At 43.6% G+C, this 14,524-nt stretch overlaps 1 protein-coding gene across 6 annotated transcripts in view; it reads right to left on the bottom strand.

The window, feature by feature from the left end:
* Positions 1-3,964: 3,964 nt before the first annotated feature.
* Positions 3,965-14,524, bottom strand: part of utrn (utrophin) — an 80,735-nt gene continuing 70,175 nt past the window's right edge. For 5 of the 6 annotated variants that reach the window (XM_029002431.1, XM_029002433.1, XM_029002432.1 and 2 more), the window contains 11 exons: positions 13,584-13,695; positions 12,493-12,629; positions 11,638-11,676; positions 11,286-11,351; positions 10,478-10,543; positions 9,700-9,903; positions 9,357-9,564; positions 8,084-8,150; positions 7,278-7,334; positions 5,865-5,890; positions 3,965-5,730 (listed from right to left, as the gene is read on the bottom strand). In XM_029002431.1, the coding sequence (XP_028858264.1) occupies positions 5,722-5,730; positions 5,865-5,890; positions 7,278-7,334; positions 8,084-8,150; positions 9,357-9,564; positions 9,700-9,903; positions 10,478-10,543; positions 11,286-11,351; positions 11,638-11,676; positions 12,493-12,629; positions 13,584-13,695 (991 nt within the window). In that variant the 3' untranslated portion in view covers positions 3,965-5,721. The remainder of the gene's footprint in view (positions 5,731-5,864; positions 5,891-7,277; positions 7,335-8,083; positions 8,151-9,356; positions 9,565-9,699; positions 9,904-10,477; positions 10,544-11,285; positions 11,352-11,637; positions 11,677-12,492; positions 12,630-13,583; positions 13,696-14,524) is intronic. The other variant, XM_029002435.1, reaches the window with a different exon arrangement.

Raw genomic sequence — 14,524 nt, 5'->3', positions numbered from 1 at the left:
TGTATTTTCCAAATTAGGTGACATCCAAGAGTTTATTCAATGGATGATACTGATTTTAAGTCACTCTGAAAAAAGGGGTGTCTGATAAAAGAGTGCTGTACTTGGGAGATGCTAATTAAAAGCAGCAAGCAGCAACAGGTAGCGTCAAAGGCAACAAAATCTTAGGGATAACCTACGCTGACAACTCTGAAATGTAAAAATTGAAAAAAACATTGCTAATGGTCTTTTCACTTTGAAACGAATCATTCCGGTCATCTGCTGTTATGTATAATTGAAGCAATGAAGGGACATAGCACTCAAAAAGTTCTGAGAGACTTGACACGGGCTCATATTTGCAATAATCAAGGCCAGTGCTTGTAAGGTCTGGGGTTATGGGAAGCACTTTAATGCGGGTGGAAGAGAGCCAGTAGAGAGGAGCATTCATTATGTGAGCCAGTTTCGACCACACATGGCCAGACGCTGCAGAAGTGATGGTGTGATCCAAGTTATATGCTCATCATTTATTTTTTTATTTTTTTTTAAGCAACAAATAAACAAAACTAATCAGAGAAATTACTTGAATGATTTAATGAACTCTTATACTGAGGGTCAGTATATATTTTGGTAAAATGACAAACATTGAATACCTTGTTCCAGTGGCACCTGGTCGTGGGTGGGATATGTAAAGCCGCACTTAAACGTTTGAAAAAAGTGACAAGTGAAGCGATTGTGAAACACCGCACAGGACATGTTGTACACAGTGAAATGTGTCCTCTGCTTTTAACCATCACCCTTGGTGAGCAGTGGGCAGCCAGGGGCCCAGGGAGCCCGGTGCTTTACTCAGTGGCACCTCAGTGGATCGGGATTTGAACCGCAAACCTTCAGATTACAGGTCCATTTCCTTACCCCATTGGCAAGCCACTGTGCCCACTGCAAAAAAGCACCTAGATTGGGCATGTGCATTGTTTTTCTTTTTTTAACTTCATATCTGTGACTAAAAGGTAAGTTTTCAGTGGCATATTGATGCTTTTCTGCTGGATCCTGACACGTTGCTGACCAAGCAGCGGTTTGGACACCACAACGAGTTTGAAGAGTTGACTTGGCCTTACAGGACTTAAAAGAATCTGCTACTGATGGCTTGGTGCCAGTTACCCCAAAATACCTTCAGCCATCTGGTGGAGTTCATGCCTTGCCGGGTCTGTTTTGGTGGGGAAAAAAGGCAACCTAATCAATGTTAAGGTGAGCAGTCACAATGTTGTGCCTGAGCAATAAATCATATTAATATGAAAGAGAGCGAATAAGATTGACCTTGCTGCCAAAGGTTCACTGCATAAAGTCTCCAGGCCTCAGCCCTCCAGAAGCAGCACATGCTGCGCTGCACCCATATATAAAGCTAATAAAATGGCCAGCCCCTGCACCATGATTTGGCCAGTTCAGACCCCCGGCTTCAGGCTGGGCGCCAGGACCTAAAAACGACTTCTCCATTCTTTCCCAGTGTTACTCATCACAGTAGATCACACGTACTGCTGAATAAATGGCTTCTGACATGTATTTCTTCCTCAAAATGTAGTGTAATTATGGGAATGCTTGACTGATGCTCACCAGGAACTGGGGTAAAAATATGACAATTTATGGTTCATATTTATAAAAAAAAAAAAAAAAAAAGTCAATAATTTAGTGAGACTTTGCCCAGCCCTATTACTGCCTCCTTAAATCTCTCTGAACCGCTGCTAGATGTCTTCACTGGTTTTCCATCATCAGCTTGACTCAGCAGTGAATTTCCATGAGCTTTCACTTCTCCCTCAGCCACTAAGTAAAATGCATAATCAATCATGGAGAGAGAGGGGTTCGGGGGTCAAACCGCTTGAGAATACCCGCTGTAGATAAAGACCATAAAACCAGAAGTCTCCACGGCTCAAACCCCGAAACCTCTTTCCTGCCTGACTTCCTCCCCAATTTTCACTTTTTTTTTTCACCCCCCCGTTCTGTCTCTTGCCGCTCGCTGGTTCCAGGTCAGTCAACACTCTGATTAGCAGATTACTCCTCAGCGCACCTCTGTACAACCTCTACGGCATGCACGCCATGTGTGTGTGTGTGTGTGTGTGTGTATTTGTGTGAGAAGCAAGACAGAGAAGAAGATGCATGAAGTCAGGGAGAAGAGTTTTGTCTTAAGCACCGTAGGGGCATCATTAACAGGCCTTCTAGAATATTCCAGCGCTTTGTGGGAATCGGCGTTGCCGCACAACAGATGGCCTTCTGCTTTAATAGCCAATCCCATAGCAATACACACCACACACACACACAACCCCATAATCTGATGTATTATTATTACCATTCACCCTTTATTACTGATAGAATGAAGAGTCATCACTCATCTAAACACACATGGACTTAATGCTTAACAATGACAAATTTCGGTATGGCCATTGCTCTTGCACACACACGTAGGGTGTGTTTGTGTGAGAGAGCGAGAGATTGTCTTTAGGGTTGTTCCAACTTTCCTTTGAGCCAAACTCTGTAGGCGGAGTTAGTGTGTGTTAATGTGTATGTGAGAGAGTGAGAAAATGTCCCAAAACCCCACCTACAGACTCTTTATCTAACAAACCGCACACACCAGCCAACTGTCGCGTCCTAAACCGTCTCCAAAGCCTCGATTTATACCTGCATTCATAAATAGCACGGGCCAGGCTACTTAACCTTAAATACACGATAAAGAAGTATTTCTGCCGAGTGGAAGCGTATAACTACTGTGGCATTCAAATATCGTTACCGATATGATTTTTAAAGTTCATTTCAATTATAAGGGGCAAAACGGCCTTCTGAAGGACTTTACTCACAGCCGTGGAAGGATGAGACCAGTTCAGTAGTTCGGTGGTCTGAAACTGTGCGGTGGATGCTGGAGAAGAGCCCAGATGAGCTCAGGTGTTGGGAAGAGTTCAATCTACATTTCATAAATCAGTCATTCAACAGTGGAAATGCCAAATGGAGCCTTCCGGTCTACCCGGCAATGAACGTTATCCTGCTGATGCCTGATTAATATGCACCATCAGACATTAGTTGGTTAACGTTCATTGCCGGGTAGACCGGAAGGCTCCATTTGGACGGTTGGAATATTGAATATCTTTAACATGGTGATGCAGACTTAGACAGTTGTTTAGTTACAATCGTTAAGTTATATAATTCATTTTTACACAAATCTCAAGGTACAGGTCTGTTGACACGATGGTCACATGACATGGTCATCACAGTAAAAATCACAGTGTTTCATTGTGATATAATTTCTAGGGCATGTCGCCCAGCCCTACCTCATACTGACATGCTCTCCCTAACTGACACACATACACACACATACACACACGTCTGAGGGCCCTCCTGCTGCCAGCGTGCCAGTCTGCCAGGCGTCTGATCATGGCAGCCAGCATCCGAGATGCCAAGTCGAAACTGGGCACCTCCTGGAGATCAGCATGGCCAGAGCAACCAATTAACCCCAATACCTCGTTTAACCAAAACACACACCAGCTTCTTCAAATACACAGAAACTAAAAGTACAAGAAGTGAACTCTGAAGCCGTTCTGCTTGCCTCCGGTTACACGGTTGATGAAAAAGAGTCACAAGAGCCTCGGCTCCAGCTCCATTCTCCCTCCCGCTTTATCATTTTAAACCTCCTGCAGGAACTGGAGCGTTTAGCGGAGCAGAGGAGCAGCAGATCCGGGGAGCGATAGGGACGGAGGGCGACATCGGGAGTTTAGTGGAGCTGTTGGGTCCTCAGCCCTCGGGCTGTCAGATGTCAGGTCTTTCATCCCGAGCCGCCTGACTTCTAAACGCTGCTGCATTATTTAGGTAAAGCAGGAACAAGGCACCGTAGAGGGCAACCAAACCCTGGTGAACATCGCAGTCGATTAAAAGTTACACAACACTGTGCCAGGGACAAACTCTGAAACAGATTATCTCACTCACACTTACACACACAGAGGAAGAGGCAGGCCACACTCGTTATAAAAAATTTATTCCGGATAAAACATAATATAGACATATCACATGTAGTGTGGAAGTTCAATCTACCTCGCTAAAGAGTACAGCCAGGATGTAGATTACATCGTTACCGTCACCAACATCATCGACAGGATGAAGGCCCCCGGCCTGCAGTGAGTAGTAGTGTTATAAAAATGCAGACGAAAGACAACAGGGCTGAGAACAACAGGCTGGGATGGAGGGATGGACAGCAGGCCAGGCAGCCAATCACAGAGCTGCTTTTTAACATTGTTTTCTGCTGCAACCAAGAACACAGTATTGACCTTTTTTTTTTTCTTCTTCTTCTTAAAACACTTGGTAAAAAAATATCATATTTGATTGCACTCTAGAATGCAACTATAATATGATCACTTTTTTCAGATGTATTTTAAATAAAATAAAAAGTATTATAATCACAGCCAACACAATACTGAGCTGATTTAAATGGGGGTAAAAACACCACTGATTTCTACATGGTGGCGAAGCTCCTCAGTCCAACTAGGTTAAAATTTGTATAATTTGTGACAGTATTTCCAACTGTGTGTGTGTGTGTGTGTGTGTGTGTGTGTGTGTGTGTGGACATAACAGGTCTGTGACTAGTATTGTGATTGTGATTCTACATGGTTTAATTTAAATAGTGCACATTTGGCTTGGGCTGATATTAAATATCCCCATAATTATCAATTATGGATATATCTAATAAAGTGTGAACTACCCTTGTTCGGATTCCAAAATTGGGTTTCTGCTCTTGAATAACACTTCAGAAGTGGACCCAGGAAAACTGACAGTAAGCCATGGTCCATACATGAATTGTCAACTTTAGATTTTCTGATATCCTACAATCAAAAACAGATTTGAAATTGTTCACAATTATCATAATAATATAAGTCCAACCCTATTGCCCATTATTAGGACTGAGGAGAAACAAAATTTCAGCCTGGACTGTGCTGAAAATGGCCAAATTATTCCTTACAAGCCATTTTCCCTGTTTTCTTTTTTGTGTAATACCTATCTACTTTTGGTTGATCTTTAAGAGCAGCTTTCTAACTGGTCTATCAGTAGGTAAGTGACTTTTGGAACAAAACAAAGTGTGTAATGTGTGTATGTGGGGGACTGTCTGAGGTAGCAAGGCAGTCATGGCTTCTGATTGACATTTAGCTAGTATCTATTAAGCTATAGTGCTATACACAGATCCCGCCTCGGGGGGCCGACAGCACGTCCTACTCTAGAACAGCGTCTCTACACTCTCCACAGGAATGAGCTGCTCAGGCACTCGAGGAATTAAAGGTGTGTGTGAGTGGAATGACACGATTTCACACACACACCGATCATGAGGGAATCAGTAGGAAGTATGACATTTTCTAAAAATATTTCAGTGTGTAAAGGCCAAAGGAGTGCATGTTTGTAAGGGTGCACAGTGTGTGTGTGTGTGTGTGTGTATACTGTGGTGTACTGTAATACATCTAACAGTAAATCCAACTCAACCAGTGATTGGTGGGAATGATTCTGTGCCAAATAGACTAATGGAAAAAACAAGGTTCCCTAACCCTAAAACAATAAACATCCACATTTTTATAAATCACACACACACCCCACAGTTGCATAGAACACGCAGTGCCGTGCATTCCTCCTTTTCTGTTTTCGTTTAGTCGAGTGGTCCTGCAGGTCTTTGGGTCCCATCTCCATCCAACTGGTTACCATGACTACACCCATCTGGTGTCCAGGTGCTGCTCATTTCACCTGAACACACACACACAGACACAACAAAACACATCTTGAGGTGTAGCACTAGCATGGTCTATTTGAGTGAGTGAGTGTGTGTGTGTGTGTGTGTGTGTGTGTGTGCTGTTGAAAGTGTTATATCAGATTTGTACCTGTGGTGGAGATGCCAGGCTTGATGCTGAGAGAGAACAGAAACAAATTTGAAATCTCTTTCTCACTCACTATGCACTATACTAGATAGGCTACTGAGACAAACTACTGAGACATACACACACACACACACACACACACACACACACACACACACCCCTTCTCTGGCACTACAGGGAGCCACCGGATACGAGAGTACAGCTCGTATTGAAAGCACAAATCAGGGAAGATGTGAGGATCAGATCACGGATTGGGAAGCTCCCGCAGAAACTCTCCCTCAGTCGTGTTCTCTCCCCCCCGAGGGTGTGATTTTACACATCCTGTTGCTGCACTTCATTTCGGCAGGACTTGATTTCACTCACGCTGCCGTCTGTGAAACTTTCTATTTGTTCATGGCAGATTGATGTACGCTGTTTTGAGTCATCAAGTAACTGATGAACTTGTCCATTTTGAAAGCAGATGAAATATGATGAACAGCTCAGACGTAAGCAGGCTGATAAATAATGAAGCGGATGGCAGTGGTTACCCTGCTAACTACTGGAAAAAGTGCTTCATGGTGCGAAAAGTGATACTAGCCTATGCTCTATGTTAATGCACATCATTAAATGCTAGTATATCATTCATATCAGGCCAGAGACGGGCTGTATTTTCCCGCATAAGATAAGATGCAGCATAAGGTGGAGCGATTTCACGCTCACTTTCACTAGACTGGCCAACAAAACTGAACTGTACTTTAACAATGTTTGACCTGCTTGCAGGCATGGTTTTATATATAAACGAATTTTGCTTACTCAGTAGATGGACAATTAATTTTAATTGTGACATTTTGCAACGCTGTGCATAACAGACCACCTAACTGAAAATGTTGGCAAACATTTTTATGCCACCATGCCGGCAACAGCTGTGTTGGGAGACATATCAGGTTTATGGGCATCTGTCTCGATCTTGTGAATGTGGTATCTCTAGAATGCCTTGAGGGAACATCTAACTTGGTGCAAACGGTTCACCCTGACTTAAATTCTCTGAATTTTGTGATCGGAGGTCAAAGGAGACATCTTTGGTGGTGGACTGAGGCTTACAGTAAAATAAACAGCGTAAAAATGTACGTTGCAGCGCAGTTCCAAATTCTGCTCGCAGACCCAGACAGGCAGATTATAAATATCGCATGTAAATCAAGTATTTGAGTTGCGCTCAGCAGCTTTCTCCACAGGACGTTTCTACAGAACGTTTCTATTAGAGCTGGAAGAGCAGGAAGCTGCACAGCAGCACCATCCCGCTCACCGACTTTCATTTCACATCAAGTATGAAGCAAGCATGAAGATGCTTTCAAAGTCTTTTTAGGGCCTTTAAATACCCTCAACCAGGTCTGGGGTTAATAGATTTCTTTTATAAATAAAAAAAAAAGTGACACTCACTGCCTGGAAATGAGTTGTTGATCTGCTCCATGACATCTGCCAGATCTGAGCTGGAATCTGAAGCACACACATTTAAAACACAGTCATCAAGTCTGATTTCACATAAAAACCTGGGAATGTGAGGTGTGAGGTTGAAGCACAAACAGCAGGTACTGGGATGAAATTAAATCCCAGGGTTCCTTCGTGTTACTTAGCATGGATAACATCATTCATCGTCAATCCCACCCTCCTCTAAAATCAGACTAAAACCACCTCTGGATGTGAACTCCCTCCGTTCATCTAAATGTGTCTGTGTATGCTGATGAGCACGTGAGGAGGGACACACTTTGGATGTTTGGTATGAACATTTGGAATATTTATCTGGACTTTTATGCTCTCGACAGTCGGATATTGCAGTTGATTAGGGTGTGAAATGTTTGCAATGGTCAGTGTGCTGAACAGCAACTGATCCTGATGAAGAGGGGTGGCATGCCTGTTATGATGCTTACTGGTGGTAACTCTGCCCATATGTGCAATATGTAAGGTTAAATGTAATCACATTGACACCGTGGTTCTAGTGCCTAGTAACATGGGTCAGGTGGCCCTACGGATTATCCTTCTCATTTTTGATGCATTAAATAATAAATGGAAAGCTGTGATGTGGCTGTTTGCTGCAGACCCAATTTGACTCCAATTTCAAGGTGAGCCTCCAAATGGCACCACGAGTTCTTCACCTTGTTGGTCCCACCCCAAAGCCCAGGGACACAGCATGCAGAGACGCACTCGTATACACACACCACATGCGTGCATGCACCTGTGTTACGTACCTGTGTGTTCGGTCAGAGCAGCTGCCTCCTGTGAAAGGGAAGATACGCCGTTCACCCGGGATTCAGACTGGGAGAGGAAGAAATGATTATTAAACCATGAAGATGACATTTATTATTCATACGGACATCTGCAGGAACAAACATACGTCAAGTGCCACAGCGGGTGGCATGCAATATAAATAACACACACACACACACAATCACATGAGAGCCACTTGTTACACCGAAAACGGAGGCAAGTCATGTTCTGATCTTTGTGTCTCACTGACAGGCAGACAGCAAGTTGGGCAGAATGTTCTGTGTGTGTGAGCTGAAGCTCAAACTGGATTAAATAGTGATGCGACTAACCAGTCAAGTTAGAAACTGGCATGAAATGACTTTTGCATGTTCACTTGTTTGTGTTGTGTTGACTGCACAAGTATGTACGAAATCAATGTTGTCATTCCATTTTCCCAATAGCCAGAAACTTATGAATTAACATAATACTGTCTATTAAACGCACAGCAATTTGATGTCACAGTCCAAACAAAAAAAAAGTTTTTTGTTACATGATCTTGACATTACATGAAAAGACGTATGATGCTCTACAGGTGTCGTCACTGCTTGTTACACGCTATAATGTGATTTGATTGGATGTTTAGAGTATACATACAGTTTGTAAGAAGTTTGAACTTGGCTTTTTAACCGCGCGCGTTGCTTGGCAACTCCTCATTATCTAATCTCATTTTCAAGCGGCAGCGGCCTTTTGCGGTAAACAGAAAGGATCTTGCGTTGTCTGGAAGCTCTGTGACTGTGGGCTGATAATGGCCTTGTTTATGAGAGCAGGATCATACTCGCGGTCGCGGTTATTTTTGGAAGTGGGCCTGCCGCCCGCTGCCCGAGACCGAGTCGCAGCCACGCGGCCGTACAGCGCGACAGAGTTGTGATCATGATTAATTCATCACGACCGCCGCTCCCGCGGCGCGGGCCGTTTAAATGCTGCGCTGGTGTCTGCCATTTTCACTGCAATAATGGAAAAGGGACAGGCAGTCGCAGGGAGGGATGCGCGGCCGGCACGCGTTGCAGGGTTTTAGGCTGAGGGTTGGACCACATGTCCTCACACCTGAAATTTCTGCACAAGCAGGAAAAATTCTCATTTTAAAAGCTTTGTGTTTGCTTACTGAGGTTAAGGTTGCGTTTAAGATTAGAAAAATGTGCCAGAAAGAGGTTGTTACATATATTACACCTCAAAGTGTTTGTGCAACCACTTTAGTTTGTGTGTGTGTGTGTGTACCTGCAGTAGCTGTCGTAGTCTGTATAACTGGGACTCTAGCTGTGTGTTGTGCTCCTCCAGTATCTGCATTCGCGCCTCCAGTCGGCCCTTGTGTTGCCGTAGGAGACGAGCTTCCGCCATCAGGTCTGTTTCAGGCCCCTCTGGGGTCCAGCCAATCATAGGGGCTCGTTGCTGTTCTCTCAGCTCCTCATACTCTCTCTGTAATGATCTAAGAGGGCAGATTTAAAACATTTAACACCACCTAATGCATTATGTATGAGACATTTATTTTGAAATATAATTAAGAGATTCTCTCAATACATTTTTAATGTGAATTTGTCAAGAAATTCAATTCTGAGCTTACCGCTGCTCCTCCTCCAAATGCAAGATGACCTGCTCCAGCTCGCCTCGCTCCGCCCTCTCGACAGCCTGAAGGATCTGGGCGGGGCTCTGCAGAACATGGGTGGAGCTAGGAATTGACCGGGCGGGGCTACTCGGCTGACTGCAGGATAGGCCCTCCCCCCCAAGTGTCTGACAGTATTGTAGGATCAAGGCGTGCTCTTCATCCCTGCAAACACACACCAACAAAGCACCAGTGTGCTGCTTGCATCTTACTGAAGGTTTGTCCACTTGCAGTTATTGAGCTGTGTAACTTTGTCCCTTAGCAACAGCCAATTATAATGTTCCATGCATATTTTACTCATACTGTTCAATTTATGTTATGCCAACAAAATCTTGTACTAATTAACTAAATACTACAACATGGCACATTGTTGCTACAGAACCCTTGCTATGGGTTCATCATTTTTTTCATCTCATAGGCAGGTACATGCTGCATGAATCTCGGATAACATCGACTGGATTAGGAGATTCCATGTTGAAATCCTCAGAGTTGCGAGCAATTGAGTGTGGTAGCAGCTTCACAGAAAGCTGCTCACACACCCCTAACAACAGAAAAAGCTACATAGTACTTATACTTAAATATACCATGTTAACTATCTCAGTCTGACTGTGTGTGTGTGTGTGTGTGTGTGTGTGTGTGTGTGTGTAGGAGTTAGGTGTGTGTTAAGATGGTGTTTGAAAGTGTTTTTTTATTGTTTTTTAATTTGACAGGTTGCTCATGGGAGTTGTAGTTTACTTACATGCTTCCTGTAGCAGAGCTGCTGTCTGTGGGGAGAGAACCGTTGGATCGTTCCATCTGAGCCAACCTGACACACACACACACACACACAGACCACAATAACCTTTATAAATTATATATTATATTCAACCAATAATCTAATAGGTTCTTAAAGGTCTGACAGTTAATTGGGTCTTTACTTTAAGTCCATAACTGCTGTTACTGTGGTAGGGAATTTAATTGGGAGTTGGAGCACCGAGGGCACCATGCTGAAGCCCGATTGTGGGTGTGTTTGTGGTGTCAGTGCACACGTTTGTATTTATCCATTCTTCTCTATTTCTTCAGCCTTGTAATAGCAGAATATATTCTCAGTAAAGGAACTTCCTGGAGTTATCTTCATCTCTAGCCTGGATATGAAACCATGAAAACGTTTTGTTTTCTTCCCCACTGCATATTTCATTTGTTCTACAGACTGCTAGTGTGATTGTGATTAATGTTTGACTCATATGAAATCTATATGCCATATTATACAATATGCTAGGCTTTCTGAAATTAAATCCCAGGTTGTTAGCAATCTCACAAGGTCCCTTATTAGCAATTCCTGCCAGACATCAGGGAAAATCACTAATTGGATTTTTTCAGTGGGTGGACAGGCGTAATGCAAGAACCGTCCTTTATAATAACGGCAGCCTTTTCACTGCTAACTCTGCCAGAGTCTAAAACGGGATTTTCAATTAAAATGCAATTAAATTAGGTTTCAATCCTTATAAGCATATGAGTATGACAGGTGTGTATTTGTGTGCGTGTGTGTGTTGCACTCAGATGTGTACCTGCTGGCAAACTGCTCTATCCTGGAGTGTGTATCATCTTGACAGAGATCAGGAGACTGGGAGAATCTATTAAAAAAACCAACAACCTGGATCAACATCACACACACACAGCCACATCCACTCACACACCCACAGAAAACTAACACAAGCACACACACAAGTGCACACTTGTGTGGAAACTGCTTGTGTGTGGCTGGCCAGGCAGAGTTACTTCCGAATGACTGGATTGGTGGAGGGATGAATAGGTGGATGGATGGGTAGTGCAGATTGGAGGGGGTGGAGGAGTGGGGCGGGGGAGAGCGCATGCACAAGCTTGTGCGGTCATGGCGGGGTCAGAGGTCACGATACTCACTCATACTGCTCTGGACACATGCTGAGGAGTGTGACGGGACTGAAAAAGGTCAAAGGTCACAGGTCACACACAAACATCCACTCACAGACAATGCTCCTGCACAGTAAGGTTCATTCGGAAGTAGAATTTATGTTCCATTTCAATTACTAAGAAAAGTGCTCTAAAGGCTAAATTTAACCGCACATTTCCAGGGTTGAAATTAAATATTGGAGTAAACAAATCTGTAAGTGTCTCTCAAACACTCAAACAAATTATAGTAATAATATATTAGTAATAATCATTATATATATATATAAATAAACAGATTGTCTAAATAGTCTAGACCCGTATTACCCTTCACACTGTAATTTGACCGCTGGACCAGAAATGAATGTATTCTGAAGCTTTTTGCAACCAAATTCAGCAGGCATAAAAGAGCTGGCGATCACGAAAACCCCAGAGATTAACAGCGTTCTCAGGCTGAGATGAGAGAAGGCCGCTCTGTCTGATAACAAAGCTTTTCTTCGCAGGAATGGTCTGATCACTGCAGGGGTCTTCTCTGACCCTCATGTCTTAATCCCAAAACCACTGAGAGTTCCACATCCGAATACAGAGCACACGTAGCATCTGCTACACGAAAACCCAACTTCTCAACACGACTTCAGCTCAAGAGACTCAGCTCTCTGGAAACTGAAAGATGGTTTGGGGGATGGGAGCCCAGCAAAAAAAAAAAAAAAAAAAAAAAAAAAAAAAAAGAGTACATTCGTAACACACACAATACGGACGAAATAACGTAAAAAACGTAACACAACAAATAAACTACTTTCTACATGTACACCAACAAAAGAGACCATGCAAACACACGTCACTACTCACGTCTCCAGGCTGTCCCCCTCCAGTACGGTTTGGACCGGCAGGTAGCCTAGGCGCGGGTGTTTGCTGAAGTACTTCTTTGATCGGAACTTGTTCTTCAGGACTTTGGTGAAATCCCGCATGTCCTCCCCCGATGTTGTCTTGGATCAAAACACACACACACTCAAAATGTAAGGTTATGCATGAGTATGAGAGAATGTGTATAAAATGAGAGACTGTAGTCATGTACTGCATCAACGCCAGCATCCCACAACCACACCAGTGCCACTAATGGTACCGCATACTCGGGGGTGGGAGTAGCCTAGTGGGTAACACACTCGCATATGAACCAGAAGACACAGGTTTTTGTGTCTTTGTTGGGGACTGTCCCTGTAACTACTGATTGTAAGTCGCTCTGGATAAGGGCGTCTGATAAATGCTGCAATAGCTGATAAATCATTGCAATGGGACAATATGAAAAGTTTTGATCAGAAACTAGTGATAAAAGCATAAGTAAGGGGTTTATTAAACTGAGTACAGCATTCTGTAACTGGACAGAGGGTTTTGAGAAACGTCTGAAATTGGCTCCTGTGTGTGTGTGTGTGTAGGCTTAGTTATTTACCACACACAGCCATGACCTCAAAAACTAACTTTCTGTAGCTTATTTTTGGGAAGCCATGGAGGGGGGGGGGGCAGAGACTAGGGACTTGACAAGATAGATCTCACCCACACACATACACACTCACACTGAGCCAGATGAGTTGGCTTTAATAAGTGTACATGGGGGAATAGAGACAGTGCAGCCAATGGCAGAATTGGAGAGGAAGCAACACACACACAAACACACACACAGAGCGGCTGTGTTTCCCAACCTGACAGCCATGACCTGAAGTGAGCACCCAAACAGCACAACACTCAGTCACATGACAGCTGACCAATCAGAGCTGACAGTGCATAAATGAAACTAAACCCCAGCACCATGCGAAACCAAGAACTGTCGCCTGCACGAATGACCACTGGGGTCAACTCACCATTCAGACAGAAAATACGAACTAGATGCAGAGTGTGTGTGTGTGAGCTAAAATAGATGAGCTGGTGTGCGTGTGTTTACTCACCGGGGTGCAGTACTCCACCATAGGATAGTTGAGTTTATGGCCTTTCGCTGTTCGGCCGGAGAAGAAGCAGCTCTGACATACGTCATAATTAAAGTGCTTCAGACTGCGATACCTACACACACACAATCAAATAGTCAAATGCTAGTCTACATATAAGGAAAGAACTGTAACAGAACCTTTTCACAATGCACAGCCACAATATAATTGTGATCCAGCATAATCCAGTTTGAGCAGCACCTTCACTTGGGTTGATCACAGCAACAATAAATGCCACATTTCCACACCACACCTTATTCTTAAATGCATCACATGCATTTGAGAATGCATAGAATGCATAGAATGTAAGAACCACATTGTGACAGAGGTAAAAAACGGGAATTGTGGCGGTTCAAAACCTTGTGAAGCTTCTGCCAAACAACACAAAACTGAAAACGAAAGTTTACATGTTGCTCTAAAATAAGTAAAACGCTATTTCGCACATTTTTCTTGGCACCAGCATGACCTCCTCAGCCAGCTGTGTCAGATCTGTGCTTTTTGGAGGGTGGTAAATCTCTGCACATTTTTGTGTTGCCAAAATGTCTCAAGCCCCATTAAGTTGAATGGGGGACTGATTGTGAACAGCAATTTGAAGTCATTTCATGGACGCTCATGTGGTCTGAGGTCAAGCGGCTGGCTGGGTCACTGCAGGACATGAACCTTTTTCTTGGTATTTCCAGCTACTTTCCTCTTCCTCACTCATCATCCGGCATCCTCCGGGGTTCTGCTATATTGTCAGCGCATGTTGTTTGGTCCCCGTAACACCACAGGGATGATGTTGAAGTTTGGTGGGGAATGACGTGGAGGTGCTGTTTGCTCAGCACCATAGAAAAGGTAAAACGTCCCCCATAAACCTTCCTTTTTTAACCTCACACAACATTTCGGAGCAGCTGTAGACTGTATTG

Source organism: Denticeps clupeoides, chromosome 14, assembly GCF_900700375.1.
Source record: "Denticeps clupeoides chromosome 14, fDenClu1.1, whole genome shotgun sequence".
Lineage (NCBI taxonomy): Eukaryota > Metazoa > Chordata > Actinopteri > Clupeiformes > Denticipitidae > Denticeps > Denticeps clupeoides.
The sequence above is the reverse complement of the archived record's forward strand: the minus strand, read 5'-3'. Positions and strand labels throughout refer to the sequence as shown.